This window comes from Gorilla gorilla, chromosome X (genome assembly GCF_029281585.2).
Source record: "Gorilla gorilla gorilla isolate KB3781 chromosome X, NHGRI_mGorGor1-v2.1_pri, whole genome shotgun sequence".
NCBI classification, from domain to species: Eukaryota; Metazoa; Chordata; class Mammalia; order Primates; family Hominidae; genus Gorilla; species Gorilla gorilla.
Genome location: NC_073247.2, coordinates 147691358 through 147711447, shown reverse-complemented (window position 1 = coordinate 147711447; position 20090 = coordinate 147691358). Strand labels below are relative to the sequence as shown.

Here is a 20090-nt window from a genome sequence, read left to right as displayed (position 1 = left end):
CATTTAAGGGATTAATGTTACATCTCAGAAATAATAATTTCCAACTTTGCAGAAGACAATCAGGCTATGCAAAACAGAGCCAGTGATGTTTTATTCTTTCATAACTAACAAAGTGGAAATTAAGGAGAGAAATAAAAATAAAGAGAAAATGTGAAGGGCTCTTACTTCTCTCTCATAGGAAGTTCTGGTATGAAGTAAGGGCAACTGCCTATTGAGTTAGATATTTGCCTAATAAGAGTAGGTAGGCAGGGGCCAGGCATGGTGGCTCACGCCTGTAATTCTAGCACTTGGGGAGGCCGAGGCAGGTGGATCACCTAAGGTCAGGAGTTCGAAACCAGCCTGGCCAACACAGTGAAACCCCGTCTTTACTAAATATACAAAAATGAGCCAGGCGTGGTGGCACATGCCCGTAGTCCCAGCTACTCGGGAGGCTGAGGCAGGAGAATTGCTTGAACCTGGGAGGTGGAGGTTGCAGTGAGCCTATATTGCGCCACTGCACTCCAGCCTGGGTGACAGAGCAAAGCTCTGTCTTTAAAAAAAAAAAAAAAAAAAAAAAGAGTAGGGAGGCAGGATTGAATTCCTCAGAGGTTCAGACTCATTCTTCAACCTGTAAACACCTTATAGTAACATGTATAGTACTTTCTATAATTAGATAAAAAATATTGCTCATTCAAAATTGTCTGCAATTAAATTGTTATAAGTAATACATAACTACATATCTATAATATATATTAACACTTCTAGAGATTAAAAATGTTTTGAAATGATTATGTCAAATAAGAGAAACACAAATTAAGCTACAATGAGATATTTCTCAATTATCAAGTTAGCAAAAATATAAAAGTTTGACAAATATTCTGCTGGCGAAACTGTGAGGAAACAGACCAATAATTTAATGGTGAAAGTGCGAAGTGCTACAATTCCTTTGATGAGCAATTTAACAATGTCGAACAAAATTACAAATGGATTTTACCCTTTAACCTACCTACCAATCTCACTTTGGGACATTCAGCCTACCAATATACCTAAACATGTATAAAACAAGGTAAGTTCAAGGTTAATCACTGCAGCACCTTTTGGGACAGCAAAGGATTAAAAACCCTTCAAATGTCCTGCAGTAGGAGACTGAGCAAATAAACAATAATGCAGTTCACACAGAGAACACTATATAGCTGCAAAGAATGAGAATATTCACTCTTTTGACATGCAAAGTTCTCCAGAAGATAGACAGTATGTGACTTTAAAAATAAGAAATGAGAGGCAAATAAGACTATTTATTCACAGTTGTGCCTGCATTTGAATAAAGAAATACTAAGATAGGTAAGAGACTAATAAAAATGGTTACCTAGGCCAGGCGTGGTGGCTCACGCCTGTAATCTCAGCACTTTGGGAGGCCGAGGCGGGCAGATCACCTGAGGTCGGGAGTTTGAGACCAACCTGGCCAACATGGTGAAACCCCGTCTCTACTAAAAACACAAAAATTAGCTGGGCGTGGTGGTAGGAGCCTGTAATCCCAGCTACTCAGGAGGCTGAGGCAGAAGAATCACTTGAACCCAGGAGGCGGAGGTTGCAGTGAGCCAAGACTGTGCCATTGCACTCCAGCCTGGGGGATACAAGCGAGACTTCGTCTCAAAAAAAAAAAAAAAAGTTATCTACAAGGAACTACGGGGACAGGTGGATGAGGACAGATGTAAGAGTGTGAATTTTCTGTGTGTAACTTTTTACATGACTTTAATTTATGAGCCACGTGAATATATTATGTATTCAGAAAAAATTAAGGCCGGGCACAGTGGCTCACGCTTGTAATCCCAGCACTTTGGGAAATCGAGGTAGGTGGATCACCTGAGGTCAGGAGAAGACCAGCCTGGGCAACATGGTGAAAACCCATCTCTACTAAAATACAAAAATTAGCCGGGCATGGTGGCGGGTGCCTATAATCTCAGCTACTCGGGAGGCTGAGGCAGGAGAATCACTTGAACCTGGGAGGCAGAGGTTGCATTGAGCCGAGATCACGCCACTGCACTCCAGCCTGTGTGATAGAGTGAGACTCTTATCTCCAAAAAAAAAAAAAAAAGAAAAAGAAAGAAAATATTAAATCTAATTTAAAAAGTTAAATGCTCATGTTGTAATGTTAAAACCGAATACAAAACTATACAGATACTACAATCACAACTATGTAACAATATCATACATAGAAAAAGGAAATGTTCTAGAATGTTTACAGTAATTGTCTTTAGGTGGTGGCAGTACTTATTTTTCTCTTCCCTGTATTTTCCAATTTATCTATAAAATATGGATTTCTTCAAGAGGGAAAAAAATGCCTCATTCTTCCAAATGTTTCCATTCATAATGTACTTTATTCAATAAGTGACTTTCAGTTCCTAGTACCCTCACACTTAATATTCAGAATATAATAAGAAAACAAACACTTACGAGGACAGCACTATGGCAACAGCATCATTGAGGACACTTTCACCAAAAAGAAGTGCATAGAGTTCAACATCAACTTGAAGCTCGTGGAATATAGCAAGAACAGTCACTAGTAAGTAAAAAGAGTCAGAGGAATACTTAGACATTACAAATATAACATATTCTCCTCAGTAGATGACTCTCAGAGTTATTTAGAAATTCATTTCCTCCTAGAATTCAATCCTAATAAACATTCTCTTACCATATTAAAGACCCTGTAATTTTATATAAATATTTTTCTTTTCTAATTGTGTACCTGCAAAAACTTCTCCTCTCTCTCTTAAAAATGGCTGAAAGTAACCCTGAAGAACTGAGTTGGCCTACATTCTTCACGCAGATGTTAATAATCGTGTCTTGTACATTTCTTTCCCACAAAGAATATATTCAGAATTTCTTATAGACCATGTAGTCATTAATCTTTAATGAAGAAGAATATTATGAAAAGAATCTAATGTTGCAAACTTTGTTTCTTTGGGCCTTACAACTCATTTGTACTTGACTTACAAATTGCAAGCACAAAGGTTTAGCAAAGACAATAGGAAATGAAAACATAGGTTTAGTTTTTGGTTGGGGTAAAATTTATGACCAGAATTACAGCTGCTGGATTTGTCTTAATAAGAAGCCAACTATGAGAATATTCCAGCTTAAGAAGAAAAACAATAAATCCTCCTTTTAGGAAAGCAATTATATGAGAAATCTTAGAAAATCAGATGAGATTGAAGTTATATTATAACTTTAATTACTAAGTCACATAGCTCAGTTACTAAAGAAACCCAAGCAGACATGAAAAATTAATATAACCAGAGGTGAGCCTTTTGTTGTTGTTGTTGTTGTTTTTTTTTTTTTTTTTTTTTTGAGATGGAGTCTTGCTCTGTCGCCCAGACTGGAGTGCAGTGGCGTAATCTCGGCTCACTGCAAGCCCCACCTCCCGGGTTCACGCCATTCTCCTGCCTCAGCCTCCCGAGTAGCTGGGACTACAGGCGCCCGCCAGAACACCTGGCTAATTTTTTTTGTATTTTTAGTAGAGACAGGGTTTTACCGTGTTAGTCAGGATGGTCTCAATCTCCTGACCTCGTGATCCACCTGTCTCAGCCTCCCAAAGGGCTGGGATTACAAGCGTCAGCCACCAGACCCAGCTGAGAGAGCCTTTTCAAATGCCAATCATAAAAACAAGAAACTTGCATTTTATTTATTTAATTTTTTTTTTAAGAGACAGGGTCTTGCTTTGTCACTCAGGCTGGAGTACAGTGGCACAATCACAGTTCACTGCAGCCTCAAACCCCTAGGTTCAAGTGATCCTCCTGCCTCAGCCTCCTGAGTCACTGGGATTAAAGACATGAGCCACCATGTCCAGTATATTTTAAAAGATAGAGTTTCTACTACAAAGCATTGCAGCTGGAATATACTGATACCAAAGCTCATCAAGAGAGGGGGAGAAGGAGAGTAGAGCAATAGTGCAGAATTTCTAAAAGAAACCCATACCTCACCCTTCTAAGAGCAAGTTAACAATGGCAAAATAATAGAAATGGGGCAAGTGCTTACATAATTCAGAAAAAAATAACAGTCCAACTTTATATAAGCAAAAGATATTTGCTTGGGTTATTCAGGCAATAGTCCTATCAAACAAAACCAGAAAGCTGAAATAATGTAGCCAAGCCAATGGACTCATGGACTCAGATTTCTCATAGGATTTGAAAAGTTGAGAACCTTGCTTATAATGAAAGGACACAGAAACCAGAGACCACCGGCTCCTTGCCAAAACCATCCTACCTTCATGTTGATAATGAGAGTAGCTACAAACAATGAGAGGACAGCTTTGGTGGTCTTTAAGGAAGCAATTTAATTTCCAGTTTTAAAAATGCTAAACTACACAAATTCTCTAAAATGGCCCTCTAACTAATTCTTTAAAATCTTTTTTTTTTTTTTTTTTGGAGACAGGGTCTCGCCCTTCTCGCCCAGGCAGAATGAGACTGCAGCCTCATTGCACCTCACTGCAGCCTCAAACTCCTAGGCTCAAGTGGTCCTCCCACCTCAGCCTCCCAAGTAGCTAGGACTACAGGCACGCACTCCCATGCTCAGCTATTTTTTTTCTTTTTTTTTTTGTAGAGACAGGGTGTCACTGTGTTGCCTAGGCTGGTCTCGAACTCACAGTCTCAAGTGATCCTACCACCTCGGCCTCCCAAAGCACTGGCATTTATATGCATGAGCCACTGTGTCCAGCCAAAATATCTCTCATAGAGTATTGAACACATTTTTCTCCTTCCCATAAAGCCCTGTGTTATCAGAGTTAACACAGGAATGCAGAGATAACCTTAGGATTCTACCTTTAATTGTGCTGGATGACAATTAAAGATGATTAACTTACAAGGTTAAAAAGTAAAACAAAATGAGCTTCAACGAAAGTCTTAAAGCATGCTAAAAAAAAACTTTCATCCTTAGTTCAAAAACATCAGTCTATGTTCCTACCCCAACCTTTCCATTCTGTGTCTTCTCCAAATTCCTAATTTGAATGTAGCTGTTAAGTTTACTAATACTCTATCAGGAAAACTAAAACCTAACTCAGTACAATTAAATTCATTCTGGAACACAACTTTTAGAAGATCTGACACTAAAAGCACAGGGGAACAAGTTGTGTTAATATTAAACAAACAACTGTATAATCATAAAGCCAATTTTATAAAAACAATTCTTTAATGTATATTAAAGTCCTCCAATGACTCCAAATCAAACCTGTATTAGCACAACTGCCTTCTAACAATCATCTGTAAACATTTTTTCTTACTGTTAAATGCATACAGCTTAATAGAAACTGAAAGATTTTTAGGGAACTGGTTTTCTAAAAGCTTGAAAGGAAATATATAATTATTACCCATTTAAACTAATCTATAATCTAGTTCATCTTCTTCTATACTCAATCACTAGGGATAAAGACCAACATGAATTTCTGAAGAAAGTACCTTATAGTCCTTGTTGAAACAGCGTCAACTTGTGGACCAGTAATAGGCAAATGTAATTTAAAAAAAAAAAGGAAAAGGAAAACAAATTTGTGCTGAAGCCAAAAGGAATCATGAATTTTGTTTTTTCCTCCACAATTAGAAAGTATAGTACTAAGGAAGTATCTAATCATGAATTCTACACCTCAAAGAAAGAAAAACCCGCATGTATTTGACTGCAAAACAATGTACCTCAAGTATGTAAACTCCACTCATATAAAACATACCTGGATCAGTTGCTGATACAATGGCACCAAACAGTAGGCAATCTGTAAAGTAAAAATCTCCTGCAAGTTGTCCCGTTACCTTCATCAGCGTTACACAGCCATACATTATTGACCTGTTCAATAAACACAGTCCTACTTTAGAAAAAATATCAACTGTTAAAAAAATTAGGATAAAGTAAGAAGATGGGTTTACTGTAGTACTTTGTGACTAATCCCAAATTTAATTCATGTCATTGAAATATGGTAATACTTTGGCCTTAAGGAAAATTCAAACAACTTATTACCTACATGAATATTGCAAAAGTCTTTAGACCCAGTCAGGAATATATAACACTGCATAAATCAAAAATATATTATTTTAAAATTATAATTTGAAGGCTACAAAGTATTTTAAGCTTAAAATACTTACCCAATAACGAAACAAGAAATTGCTGTTCCAAGAAAAGCGTATGCTAGGATAGACCCAAGATTTCGAAAAAAATGTCTCTGACAAAAAAAAAAAAAAGTTACACTGTTAGAATACTTACCAGTTACTCGAAAAAGAAAAGGTTTTCTATGCTATGCTAATATTAAATGCATTATTCACTAGGATTAAATGCATTATTCACTAGGATAAATAAGAGAAAGCATTCTTGTACAGGTATAAATTTCAGCATCTAAAAAGGATAAGGAGAGGAGAAAGGAGGGTAATCTGGAAAGAACAGCCCATTTCTGAAGTGTCAAATATGACAAAGCCCACTGAGTTTAAGATTATTCAAAGTATATGAAAGACAAAAGGACTTACCCTTTTCAGGCTATAACCTGCATAAAATATGATAGGAGGAAGTAGTATGTTGAAAAATACTTCTGGATCAAAAGTAACCTGTTAAAATAAAGAGTTATTTTAGATCAATTCCCTAGAAGACCTCATATTCCATTATCAAATGATCAAAAAGAAAAAATACTATATGTTAAACTAGTCAAAGGCAAGAACATTACTGTGCTAACTTAAAAATATTTCATATAGGATAGTTTCTGTTCTACTTCTCAACCAAACGACCAGGAGATAGCATTGGAACAATCAGTTAAGGCCTATCTGTGGAAAGTGTATTAAAATACTATGTCATTAAAAAATGTTTCAGGAGGCTGAGGCAGGAGAATTGCTTGAACCTGGGAGGCAGAGGCTGCAGTGAGCTGAGACTGCACCACTGCACTCCAGCCTGGGTGACAGAGCAAGACTCCACCTAAACAAACCAAGAAAAAAGTTAAAAATAGGGCCAGGCACAGTGGCTCACACCTGTAATCCCAGCACTTTGGGAGGCGGAGGTGGGCGGATCACCTGAAGCCAAGAGTTCAAGACCAGCCTAGCCAACATGGTGAAACCCCAACACTACTAAAAATACAAAAATTAGCCAGGTGTGGTGGCGTGTGCCTGTAATCCCAGCTACTCAGGAGGCTGAGGCAGGAGAGTCGCTTGAACTCGGGAGGCAGAGATTGCAGTGAGCCAAGATCGCGCCAGTGCACTCCAGCCTGGGCGAAAGAGTGAGACTTTGTCTCAAAAAAAAAAAAGAGAAAGCATGAACATTATTTTCGCTTTAAATAAAAGAAGCCTGGCTGGGTGCAGTGGCCCACGCCTGTAATCCCAGCACTTTGGGAGGCTGAGGCAGGTGGATCACTTGAGGTCAGGAGTTTGAGACCTGCCTGACCGACATGGCAAAACCCCATCTCTATTAAAAATACAAAATTAGCCAGGTATGGTAGTGCATGCCTGTAATCCCCGCTACTTGAGAGGCTGAGACAGGAGAATTACTTGAACCTGGGAGGCGGAGGAGCCGAGATTGTGCCACTGCACTCCAGCTTGGGCAACAAGAGCAAAACTCCATCCCAAAAATAAATGAATGAGGCCAGGCATGGTGGCTCACGCCTGTAATCCCAGCACTTTGGGAGGCCAAGGTGGGCAGATCACGAAGTCAGGAGATCGAGACCATCCTGCCTAACACGGTGAAACCCCGTCTCTATTAAAAATACAAAAAATTAGCCGGGCGTTGTGGCGGGCGCCTGTAGTCCCAGCTACTCGGGAGGCTGAGGCAGGAGAACGGCGTGAACCCAGGAGGCGGAGCTTGCAATGAGCCGAGATCGCGCCACTGCACTCCAGCCTGGGCGACAGAGCGAGAGTGTGTCTCAAACAAACAAACAAACAAACAAACAAAAACAACAAAAACAAAAAATAAATGAATGAATGAAACCCCAAACTGGTAATATAAAACTTAAGAGTACAGTATTATCGTTGGCAAAAGAAACAGATTTCTTACATAGATAACATCTCTAAAGGTGTATAATATTGTAGTAAAAAGTTTCTGTACAGCTCAGATTTCTACTTCCGATAGCCCACTCATTTTAAGACCTAGTCACCATAAAAATGTAAATACCCCCTTCTGTTCATAAGGCTGCAGTAGAATGTGACATGAACACAAAGTAGCTACACACAAACCCATGCTAAAACTTCGTTTACTAGAACTTTTAAGGAATTGGAATTTTCCACAGGTGGAAAGAACTCCTGCTGCAAGGTAAACCTCAAGTTCATATGAAATTTTAAAAGCATTAAAGATGGTCAGAAACACAACCAAGTAGCTATAAAAATCAAGTCCTGCCTGTACTCCTAGCACTCTGGGAGGCTGAGGTGGGTGGTTCGCCTGAGCCCAGGAGTTTGAGACAAGCCTAGACAACATAGTGAAACCCCAACTCTACTAAAAATACAAAAATTAGCCGGGTATGGTGGCACGTGCCTGTAGTCTGAGCTACTAAGGAGGCTGAGGTTGGAGAGTCACCTGAGCCTGGCAGGCGGGGGTTGCAGAGAGCTGAGATCGTGCCACTACACTCCAGCCTGGGTGACAGAGTAAAACCCTGTGTCAAAAAAAAAAAAAAAAAGTCAAGTCCTGCCAATGTAGCAGACAGAAGTGAAGGCAAACAGCAAAGGTAGGAGAAAACAAAGAGACATGAGCAAAGTGGCATTGAGAAACGTCATGATAAACCTATGAGGGAGACAGGAGAAAGCAGCTCCAGGGATTTCTGGGAGCCAGTACAATTGCAACTCAAACTCTAACATAAAGCTTTATGCACAGCATGGTACAATAACTCAGACTCACACTTAGGGCCCCTGAAGTTGTGTCAGATTGTGAATCAAAGAAAGATTAAATTGTGATCAGTATAGAATACAAGCAAGACAAGAAAGAATTGAAAGAAATATTAATAGAATATTTTAGTTATTATCAAATAAAGCCAATGTGCTGAAGTACTATAAAACTATAAGGACCAGTTGGGCGCAGTGGCTCATGCCTGTAATCCCAGCACTTTGGGAGGCCAAGGCGGAGGATTCACTTGAGGTCAGGAGTTGGAGACCAGCCTGGCCAACATGGTAGAACCCCGTCTCTACTAAAAAATACAAAAATCAGCCGGGCGTGGTGGTGGACGCCTGTAATCCCAGCTACACGGGAGGCTGAGGCAGGAGAATTGCTTGAACCCAGGAGACAGAGGCTGCAGTGAGCCAAGATCATGCCACTGCACTCTACCTGGGTGACAGAGTGAGACTCCATCTCAGAAAAAATAAAATAAAGAAAGAAAAATAAAAAGAAAAAGAAAACTATAAGGACCATCTGCAAATGGAAAGAAACGCTTATAAATTCTGCTTAACTCAATCCCAGTCTCCATTTATCACAACAAGCTGTGAACAATCCAGAGAGAAACAAAAAGAGTTATACTACTTAACCTCAATCAGAAAATGAGTTGTACAGACATATCCATTTCCTTACATTATTACATTTGTTAATTGAGGTTTTACTCCATTGAAAAAGACTCATTATTTTAAATATCATTAAAAATCCATTACTTATTTTCTCCTGAATCATTTTGCTGCTAGACACAAAAAAGATTCAAAGATTTCCTTTAAGAACTTACCTTTCTAAGCATTTCATTATCTTGAACATTATTGAGTTCATGTGAACTAATCTCTCCTTTCAGCGTATACTCATAAAATTTTCCACTAACATTTACCAGTAAGGTAGTTGGACTTGACTGCACTTCACAGCTCAGGGTCACATTATTTACATCACTCGGAACGTGAATGCCATACCGAAGCACAAGGCCCACCAAAAGACCTGGAAAAAAGAACAACATAAGCTCTTCTTGCCAACAGAGACCACTTCTTTTGTACCCCACGCATAACTATGGATAAGAGAAAATCTCTTACGGTAGTTCCCTGTAGCTCAGAACTGATTTTTAGATGAAATGCATTTATGTTTTAAAATATTACTAAATTCATACAACAAACAGCCCAATCTTCATATAATCCAGTGAAACAGGAGAGAAAAACATTCCCTAGGACAACAGCACAGATCGCTGCATTTCTAGATCAATATTTAAATAAGTAATGAGGAAGGTAACAAAAGGAGAAAATATCTTCAAATCATCTGTAGACAGAATACGCTCCAATGTGTCCCAACTCGACAGTGCAATCGTGTTAGAAATGTGTTTTCTGGCCAGGCGCGGTGGCTCATGCCTGTAATCTTAGCACTTTGGGAGGCCGAGATGGGTGGATTGCCTGAGAGCTCAGGAGTTCGAGACCAGCCTGGGAAACATGGTGAAACCCCAACTCCACTAAGATACAAAAAATCAGCCGGGCGCCTGTAATCCCAGCTACTCAGGAGGCTGAGGTGTGAGAATTGCTTTAACCCAGGAGGCAGAGGTTGCAGTAAGCCGAGATCATGCCACTTCACTCCAGCCTGGGCAACAAAGCGAAACTCTGTCTCAAAAAAAAAAAAAAAAAAGAAATTTGTTTTTCACCTCCATTCATCAATTTATAAGACTTAAACAATGCACTTCGCAAGTTTATTCCCAAAGCACATGACTGGCCAAACAATGCACATTTAACAAATTGAAAAGTCAATAATATTTGTAGGTTGATTGAGTTCTTCTACTTCTAAAAGGTCAGATTTTAATTTTAAAAATCTGCTTCAAAATCAAAACATGGAATAGAAGTCCTGAATCTGGCACTATGACATCAAACAGATTGCTGGATCATCCTATTGACATTCAAATATGCACAATGTTCTAGGTACTGTAAAACTAAATTTTTTTTTTTTCTGAGACGAAATTTTGCTCTGTTGCCCAGGCTGGAGTGCAATGGCATGATCTTGGCTCACTGCAACCTCCGCCTCCTGGGTCCAATCAATTATCCTGCCTCAGCCTCCCAAGTAGCTGGGATTATAGGCTCACATCAACACGCCTGGCTAATTTTCGTATTTTTAGTAGAGATGGGGTTTCACCATGTTGGCCAGGCTCCTGACCAAGGTTGAACTCCTGACTTTGTAATCCATCCACCTTGGCCTCCCAAACTGCTGGGATTACAGACGTGAGCCACCATGCCCAGCCCTATAAAACTATATTGATCGACTATAATTGTTTAGTAATGGCTTTACTGATATCTAATTCAAACACCAAAAGTTTATCCTTTTAAAAACTGTACAATTCAGTGGTCTTTAGTATATTCACAAAGTTGAATATCAATCACCACTATCTAATTCTAGAATATTTTCCTTCACTCCAAAAAGAACCCCATACCTACTAGCAGTCACTCTCCATTCCCCCATGCCCGAATCCACAGCCCCTGGCAACCACTCATCTACTTTCTTTCTTTATGGACCTGTCTTTTCTAGACATTTCATATAAATGAACTCCTACAATATATGGCCTTTTGTGTCTGACTTCTTTCACTTAGCATAATATTTTCAAGGTTTATCTATGTTGTAGCATGCATCAGAACCTCATTTACTTTTACGACCAAACGATATTTCATTGTATGGACATACCTCAACTATAAATAAAACCCAAACTTCTGGAACTTTCCTTAACTCCATGCATAGTATACCACTACTAGCTGCATTTTACCTTCCTATTGCCTTTCATTCTGACTAGCCAGCCATTCTTTTAATATGTGAATGAGTGTACTATGCTAGGTAGGCCTCCAGGGTTCAGAGATGAAAACAAGGTACCTCCTTCAAGGAAAACTCGGTCCAGTTGGTGAAAACAGACTGAATAAACAATCATAATGCAATATATATATATGTATACAAGGTATTATAAAAACAGAAAAGAGATAACTATGCAACCCTGGGGGAGTAAGACATTAGGGAAGTCTTTCCAGAGATGTCACCTGGGCAGGTAACAAACTAGAAGAAATGGGTATATTCCAAGTAGGGGAATAGTAGTACATATCCAGTCAAGGATGGAGACAACACAGCCCATCCAGTGAATCAAGTAGTTCAGTATGGCTGGCTTATAAAGTGACAAGAGTTGAGGTTTGAAAGATTTGCAGGAGTTGAATCATAAAAGATCTTATCTGTTGGGGAAGGGAATTTGAAGTTTATCCCAAAAGTAAAATGAAGTCATAGAAGGTAGAGGCTTGATAGCAGATTTCTACTTTAGAAAGACTGGTCTAGACTAAAGAGGGTCTAAAAGGCTAGATACAGGGCTACTGTAGGCATTCAGGCAATAAGAGTTTAGGTCCTAACCTAAGAGAGTACCGACAGGAGGGGAGAAGGATTTTTAGAAGGTATTATATTTTAGGAAGATTTAGTGACTGAGGAAGGGAGACGAAAGACTAAGAGGAACCTTAATTGATTTGGTAACCAGGTGGGTAAGTTGGCCTGAGCACTGAGGGGGATAACAAGGGCATTCAATGAGGTAAGGAACATACACAGATGAACAGATTTACAGGGGAAAAGGCTACATTCAGTTTTGGACACGCTGAGTTGGATGTACTTGTGACACACGCATAGTTGAGTATGTGGTATCTGGAGCTAAAGCGAGGGGTCTCAACTGGAGATATACACTGTGCAGTCATAAGATGGTTGAAGTCAGATGTAGATGAGATCGCCAGGGGAGCGAATAAAATGGGAAGAAGACTATGATATAGATCTGGGGTTTGATCTATTAATAGCCAACATTAAGGGGCTGCTACAGGAGAAGGAGCTGATGAAGGAGTCTGAGAAGGAAAACCCACAGGAGTAGAAAAAAAAAGGAACCAGTGGTGGCAAAGTCAGGAAGAAAGGAAAAAAAATCATTTTTGAGGAGAAGGAAGTGATAAAAACTATCAAATGCTACAGTAAAGTCAAGTAAGGCAGGCATTAGAAGTATCCATTGGGTTTGGCAACAAGGAGGCCATAGGTGACCTCGATAAGAGCAGTTTCAGTGGAGTAGCAGGAGTGGAAACCAGACCCAAGTGAGAAGTGATGAAGCAGAAACGAGGAGGTATAAGAGCAGTCGTTGCCAGCCGGGCGCAGTGGCTCACACCTGTAATCCTAGCACTTTGGGAGGCCGAGGCGGGTGGATCACTTGAGGTCAAGAGTTCGAGACCAGCCTGGCCAACATAGCAAAACCTCATCTCTACTAAAAATACAAAAATTAGCCGGGCATGGTGGCAGGCACCTGTAATCCCAGCTACTTGGGAGGCTGAGGCAGGAAAGTTGCTTGAACCCAGGAGGTGGAGGTTGCAGTGAGTCGAGATCATGCCACTGCACTCCAGCCGGGATAATGGAGCAAAAACTCCGTCCAAAAAAAAAAACGCAGTAGTTGCCCAGGAAGCAGGGAGGGAGCAGAGAGGAGGGATCCTTCTGGTCAATTTATAGTCACATATATTTTTTAGAGTAGTAATGATTCATTCGTGAACAGTAGTATAATGACACCAACTTTAAAAACGTTTAAACAAAGGTTCGAATTTAAAATAAACGAAAGACACCTTTTAAAAATATCTCACCTCCAAAAACAAAATTAAAAACTGACTGTTAGATAGCAACTGCGCTTGACAGACATAACCTAGAAGAGAAAAGCCTGTAGATCCAGTCGTTCTGCCTGTATGAGATAGAAACAGCTCTTTTCTCTACTATTCCACAAGAGCTAATTAAGAGGCTCAGTAAAAGCTGTCCTTATATTTACATGCAAAAATCACAGACAAGCTACTACAAATGCTAATAATGGCAGCATAAATTCCTTCCATGTCCCCAAGCCCAACCATGGTTCTTTTTATTTTATTTTATTTATTTATTTATTTTTGAGACGGAGTCCTACTCTGTTGCCGAGGTTGGAGTGCAGTGGCGTGATCTCGGCTCACTGCAACCTCCGCCTCCCGAGTGCCCACTGGTTCTACTGTTTGCCCAACCCTATGCTGAAGCATCACTGGGTACCCTGAGGAGAGCTCAGCACTTGGGAAAATTTGAAACACATACCTTGGTCGATAAAACAACAGCATGGAGAATAATTATTTAGGTTGAAAACACAATCAAGATCCCTTTATTATGGCACCGGGCATCTGAAAAATTGGTATTTATTTGAAAAAAATTCACAGATCAAGTTAACGAGGGTTCTGTAAAAGGCCAAATCCTAGTCATAGAGTCAAAGCAATTCTCAGTGAAAGGATACAAAAACAGAGCTTTGTTAAGAGACTAAAGCAGAAACTTCTAGCCTCCTACATAGAGGGAGGCACAGAAAATATTTATATTATGAAATTTTAAATGACCACTAACAGGCAACAAAGAACACAACCACGGCTGGGTGCTGTGGCTCATGCCTGTAATCCCGCACTTTGGGAGGCCAAGGTGGGTGGATCACGAGGTCAGGAGATCGAGACCATCCTGGCTAACACAGTGAAACCCCGTCTCTACTAAAATTACAAAAAATTTAGCCGGGCATGGTGGCGGTCGCCTGTAATCCCAGCTACTCGGGAGGCTGAGGCAGGAGAATGGCATGAACCCGGGAGGCGGAGCTTGCAGTGAGCCGAGATAGCGCCACTGTACTCCAGCCTGGGAGACAGAGCGAGACTCCGTCTCAAAACAAAAACAAAAACAAAAAAAACACAACCACAAAGAGATAACAGAGAGGTCCTAACCCTCCTACACATTCCTGACCCTCCTGTGCTGAAAAGTTTCCCAGTGATAAAAAAAAAAAATCAGCATCACCCAAGGCCCTACTAATGTGTGATTCTCCCAGTTGGCAGTGACTGGTTTCCTCATGGATTTCAGCCCATTCTTCCAGCCAATCACACCTGAAGCCTCTGATAGTCAAAAATATAGGAAGAACATCACTAGGGAATTAAGTGTGACCAAAACTGATACAATTTCTACAGATTAGTTTTGTGAAAGATATGATGAGAAATAAGGTATGAGCCATAGTCATTAGATGATAAGTGCTTTGAGGGCAGATACTGTGGCTCAAACATGTATTTCTCATCATATCCCATACATCATAGACATCTAATCAATATTTATTGATGAATCACATTGGTTAAACCTCGGACTTCGGATGCCTTAAGCTTAAGGCAATACAAATATTTCTGCCATATTTTGCTTTTTATACCATCTGTAAGCACAGTGTAGTGAGTGATCACTTTTCAGACTTAATTTAACTACCTCGACAACTTTTACTAACAGTGACTCACTTTTAAGCTTAAGAAAGCTAACCCAAGGAGCAAAACGTGGGTACTTTGCAATTGTGTGTTTGTAACTGGAGCAATTGATCTATATTACAATCTAGAAACTGACCACTTTGGCAATTTAAACTGTTTTTACTCTTGCTTCTCAGATAAAGGAAAAGCTTATTTTTAATAGCATTTTCCAGGATTTACGTAGCTAACCCAATATCACAGGAATAAGATCACCAGTGGGCTGAATCTTAGAGGTCTAGGCATCCCATTTTGACCCCAGAGTCATGCCGAAAAATAAAGGTTTTAAAATAATATATTAATAAGATAGCTATGATGTTGTGAGAGCTATAAGAAAAATAACAGACAATAAATAGGACTAGAAAACTTCAATTTCTGACCAGGTGAGGTGGCTCACACTTATAATCCCAGCACTTTGGGAGGCCAAGGTGAGAGGATAGCTTGAGCCCAAGAGCTAAGAGCTTGAGACCAGCCTGGGCAACATGGGAAGACCCCCCCCACACTCGCATCACCACAAAAATAAAAATAAAAAATTAGCCAGGTGTGGTGATGCACACCTGTAGTCACAGTTACTCAGAAGGATGAGGTGGGAGGATCGCTTAAGCCCAGGAGGTTGAGGCTGCAGTGAGCTATGACCCCACCACTGCACTCCAGCCTAGGCGACAGAGCAACACTCTATCAAAAATAAAAAAAGGAAAAAGAAAACTTCAATTTTCATGCTATTGAAAATACTTTGACCCTCCACAAAAAAAGAAAGAAAGAAAGAAAGAGAGAGAGAGAGAGAAAGAAAGAAAGAAAGAAGGAAAAGAAAGAAAGAAAGAAAGAAAGAAAGAAAGAAAGAAAGAAAGAAAGAAGGAAAGAAACTTTGACCCAATCCCATCTATTCTCGAACTGGACTTGCGAGTTAAGTTAGGAGGCTGTTTGGTCCACAGCACCCATTGCCCACAATGAGAAAATAGGACAGGCTAAAGAACGCCAAGTCAACTCCAGATTTGACTCCCAGACTAACACTCTTGCACTTTACATTCCACAAGAGATACCCTTGTTTTTCCTTCAAAAAATACTAACACCAAGGTACTCTATCACTTTTTATTAACTTAGAAACCTCACAAAATGCAATCGGTAATCCTTTTCTACTTCAGTCCTAGAGTTAGATGAGGTTAATGATATCAGCTACCAAAGAGAAAATATTTCCAGGGCAATTCAAAGCCCCGATTTGATTCTTTTAAAAAGACTGTATTTGTCCCTTGACTTATGAGACTGACCAATTAAAAGAGTTGTTCTGGGCCTAATCTGAGAAAATGCAGTTGTAACAGCAATAATAATAATAATAGCACAGTTATCATTTCTTGGGCATTTACTTAAGGGTCAGTTACTAGTCTAAAAACATTTCTTCCTCACAGTAATCCTACTATCATCATCCCCAACATATAGATGATGGTAAAAGAGAGTAAGGGACTTGTCTAAGATCACACATACCTATGGGCAGAGTGGGACGGGAATCTAGGTCTGATTCTAAAGCAGGGGTTGGCAAACTACAGCCCTTGGTCTGTTTTTGTATGGCCCGAGAGCTAAGAATAGTTTTTATGTTGTAAAACTTTATAAAAAGAAAAAAAAATCAAAGAAAAAAATGCAACAGCGACAGAGATCTACGTATCCATACAAGGTCAACAATCATTACTACCTGGCCCTTTACAGAAAAAAAAAAAAATTGCTGACCTCTGGTCTAAAGCCTTGTACCTTTAATTACCACATCATACTATCTCTCTCTATAAAAGAAGTATCTCTGATCAGTTCATTACTTTAACTCTATAATACTCATTTGGCATTTAACCAAATTTAAGATGCCATTATTTTCTTTATATGACCTGCCTATAAGTTCCTTGAAGACAAAGATCTTATACCTCTTTGTATTTTCTGAGCATAATACATAGAAGGTTTATCAACAAATGTTTGTTGAGGATAGTAAATAAATCACACATTGTTATGCAGAAAATTATATAGAAATATATAGCTTATCTGGCCAATTTGGCTTAAGGTGCACTGCAAATGAAATGCAAAACATATTAAATATAAAAACCATCTAATATGTCTAAAAACTAGGAATCTTAGTGAGCAGAGATATTTTACACGCAGGCTCAGAACTGTATTCTCTTAAAAATGAAAAATAAGCCTGAGTTCATGCATCTTCCTGAGGCACACAACTACCTTTCCTTGCTATCCTTGAGAGATGCACATTCCAGAAGTCTGGATTTACTAGGGGGCGGGGGTTTGCATGGAGCAATGTCTTTTGTGCCAAAGCTTCATCTACCTATCTGCAAGTCTGAGAGACAAACCTCAACAAGCTCATCGGTTTAACTGTTCCAAATGAAGATAATCTTCACACATGTACTGCACAGAAAGAATTGTTTGTCCGCCCTCATCTCTTTAGCAATACCCGCACAGTCAGATTAATACAGTCGGCAATATGTATCTTCTTTTCTCCTCTTGAGGCCCCAGCACAGCTCAAAATGCCTCTGAGCCCACACTTTGATTTACCCCTTCTCGCCTTGTCACCAAAATAATAATAATAATAATAATAATAATAATAATAATAATAAATCTCAGAAAGCAGACTGAGACACAAGAATCGAAGCCATTTATTCTACAATCGGTCAATAACCTCATGCCAACAGCAAGTCACCCATACTGCATATGCGTGGTGTTTGTAATTACTGTTTGTCTGAACTGTCCTGATCATCGTATAGTACACTATACTTCTGGAAGGACCTTAACTCTTCCTCGTCCTCACTTTTGTATGCCTGAATTGGAAGGGTCAACCATAGGTATCCATATCAGATATTAGAGGCATAGTACAATAAATGGGATGTCATTAAAAATGCCCTAAGCCTTCTGTAGCCTATTTCACGTCCGGGTTTTTTTTCGGACTCCACAAGAATAAGATTTTCCTTTGCAACCTCGAAAGGACAGGGCGTAGCAGGAGCTAGGTGTTGAGTAAAGGTCGACTCTGGCTCCAAAAGAACGCCAGATTCTGGGCAGTACAGATACTACTGCAGTTTCAATGAACCTTAAACAAACTGACACCCCAGAGAAATGGATCGCAATGGTGTCTCCCCTCCCCCAGCCCCCAGCCCAATTCCAGACACCGCGCCCACTCGTTTTCCATCCTCAGCCCCGGGTCCCGAGCTTGGTAGGCAGGGAAAGGGTGGGGGGTGGGGGTGCGGAGGAAAAAGGGGGTGGGGTCGGAAGCGAAAAAGGTGTGGAGAGGCAGATAAAATGGGGCGCGAGGCTGAAGAGGAAAGGGGATGAGGCAGAGAAACGCGGGGTAGGGGGAAGGCGAGGCAGAAAATGGAAGGAATTAGAAGGGGAGCCGAACGTAGGCCGAGCAGGGCCAGCAGAGGAGGCGAAGCAGCCGGCGGGCAGAGAAAGGGGCAGCGCCAAGGGGCTGACAAGGGTTGAGGCACTTGCCATAAATCATAGCCAGGCCGGTTTCGTGCAGGAAGCGGGCCCGGCGGTGCTTGAAGAGCCAGATTGTGAGAATAGTGAGGGTGAGCAGCAGGATGAAGATGAGCAGGTTGGCGCTGTCCTGCCGGTGGCTCTCCTCGGCTTGCTTCTCGGACACGATCTCCTCGTCCATGGCTCTAGCCTCTCCGCCGCCGCCGTCCGAAGCCCCTGCCCAGTCAAAGACGCCCACTGCGAGGAGCAACCAAAGGGGCCGCATGAGCCTGCGGGCTCGGGGACTGCTGCCGACGCCACGGCGGAGGGGTGCCCGCCGCCAGCCGCGCCGAGCCATGTCTCCCCCCGCCTCCCGCCCCTACCTCACCGGCGGCCGCCCGCGGTCGGACCACTCCCCGAGGGCTCACGGGAAAGGGGCGGGGCCCGGGGGTAGCCGTCGGAGCGCGCGCCGCCGCCGCCGCTCTTAAAGGGGCCGCGGCATCCCAAGCTCGCTCTGCCAGGTTCCTTTGCCCCTCTGTCCCAGGTCACACGCACCCACAGGCGCTGCCGGGAATGAAAGGCCGTCTAAACTAGCCCACTGCCTTTGGCTAAAGAAACATCGGCTCAGTGTAATCAAGCAGAGGCAGACTGCGCTTTCTACTTTGATCCTATTCTCAGAGCTCTCAGGGGAATTGATCTTTCATAACCCATCTCAATATCGTCCCCCAGTGTCTCTTAACAGGATAAATTGTCCCCTTGGGAGGAGCCTCAATCTCCATCTCTGTAATTTAAATTTAAATCGGATTCTCCTTGTATTGTCCTCATCGGGAAAGAAAAAAAAAAAACACAAAAAAACACCACACACACACAGAGCACTGTAGCAGTTCATAAAACAATCGACTCAAAAGGTATGGATTATGTGTGTGTCTGTGTAGTCGGTTTTCTTTACATGTAAACATCTAAGTCATCTCTCACGCTAGGAATCTGTACACAGAAACTCATCAACCTTACAGCAAAGATTGGATCGGTTTGTGCTTAGATTTCCCAATGCTCGTAAACACTTCCCTCCCGAAGAAAAAATCCTGGGTGGTGTGGTGGATTTCTCCTTCTCCTCTTGCTCCTTTTTACTGCTGTTTTAAAGCAAATGTCCCCAGCTCCGAAGTCACCCTTGACCCCTATCTCTCATCTCTCCTCTTTAGTATTCCTCAGGACAGTATTTTTTTTCTGTTCTCAGCCTGTCCAACCTCTCTCACCAGAATTTTCACAGTTCTCACCTCCATACTGGAGCTTTGTCTTTTGAGAACAGTGACTTCCTACTTTTTCCGTATTTCTCCGATCGCTCCTTAGTTTGTGTGGGCTCTTTGTTTTCTCAAGACTTTGATTTCAACATGAGTGATCTACAAGTCTCAAGCCCTGGCCTGCTGCCCTAACTTCAGGCCTCTACCTGTTGGATTCTGAGCATACCCTGTTGAGGCTCCTACCACCCTCAAAACTAAA

The 20090-nt window shown here is 41.1% G+C and overlaps 1 protein-coding gene across 2 annotated transcripts in view; it reads right to left on the bottom strand.

Moving 5' to 3' along the window:
- The window catches only part of SLC9A6 (solute carrier family 9 member A6), a 61392-nt gene extending 42422 nt beyond the window's left edge, over positions 1-18970 (bottom strand). For both annotated transcript variants that reach the window (XM_055376466.2, XM_031005787.3), the window contains exons 1-6: positions 18627-18970; positions 9623-9822; positions 6474-6551; positions 6099-6175; positions 5690-5802; positions 2434-2539 (exon numbers count right to left, since the gene is read on the bottom strand). In XM_055376466.2, coding sequence (XP_055232441.1) covers positions 2434-2539; positions 5690-5802; positions 6099-6175; positions 6474-6551; positions 9623-9822; positions 18627-18951 — 899 coding nt within the window. In that variant the 5' untranslated portion in view covers positions 18952-18970. The remainder of the gene's footprint in view (positions 1-2433; positions 2540-5689; positions 5803-6098; positions 6176-6473; positions 6552-9622; positions 9823-18626) is intronic.
- Positions 18971-20090: the final 1120 nt, after the last annotated feature.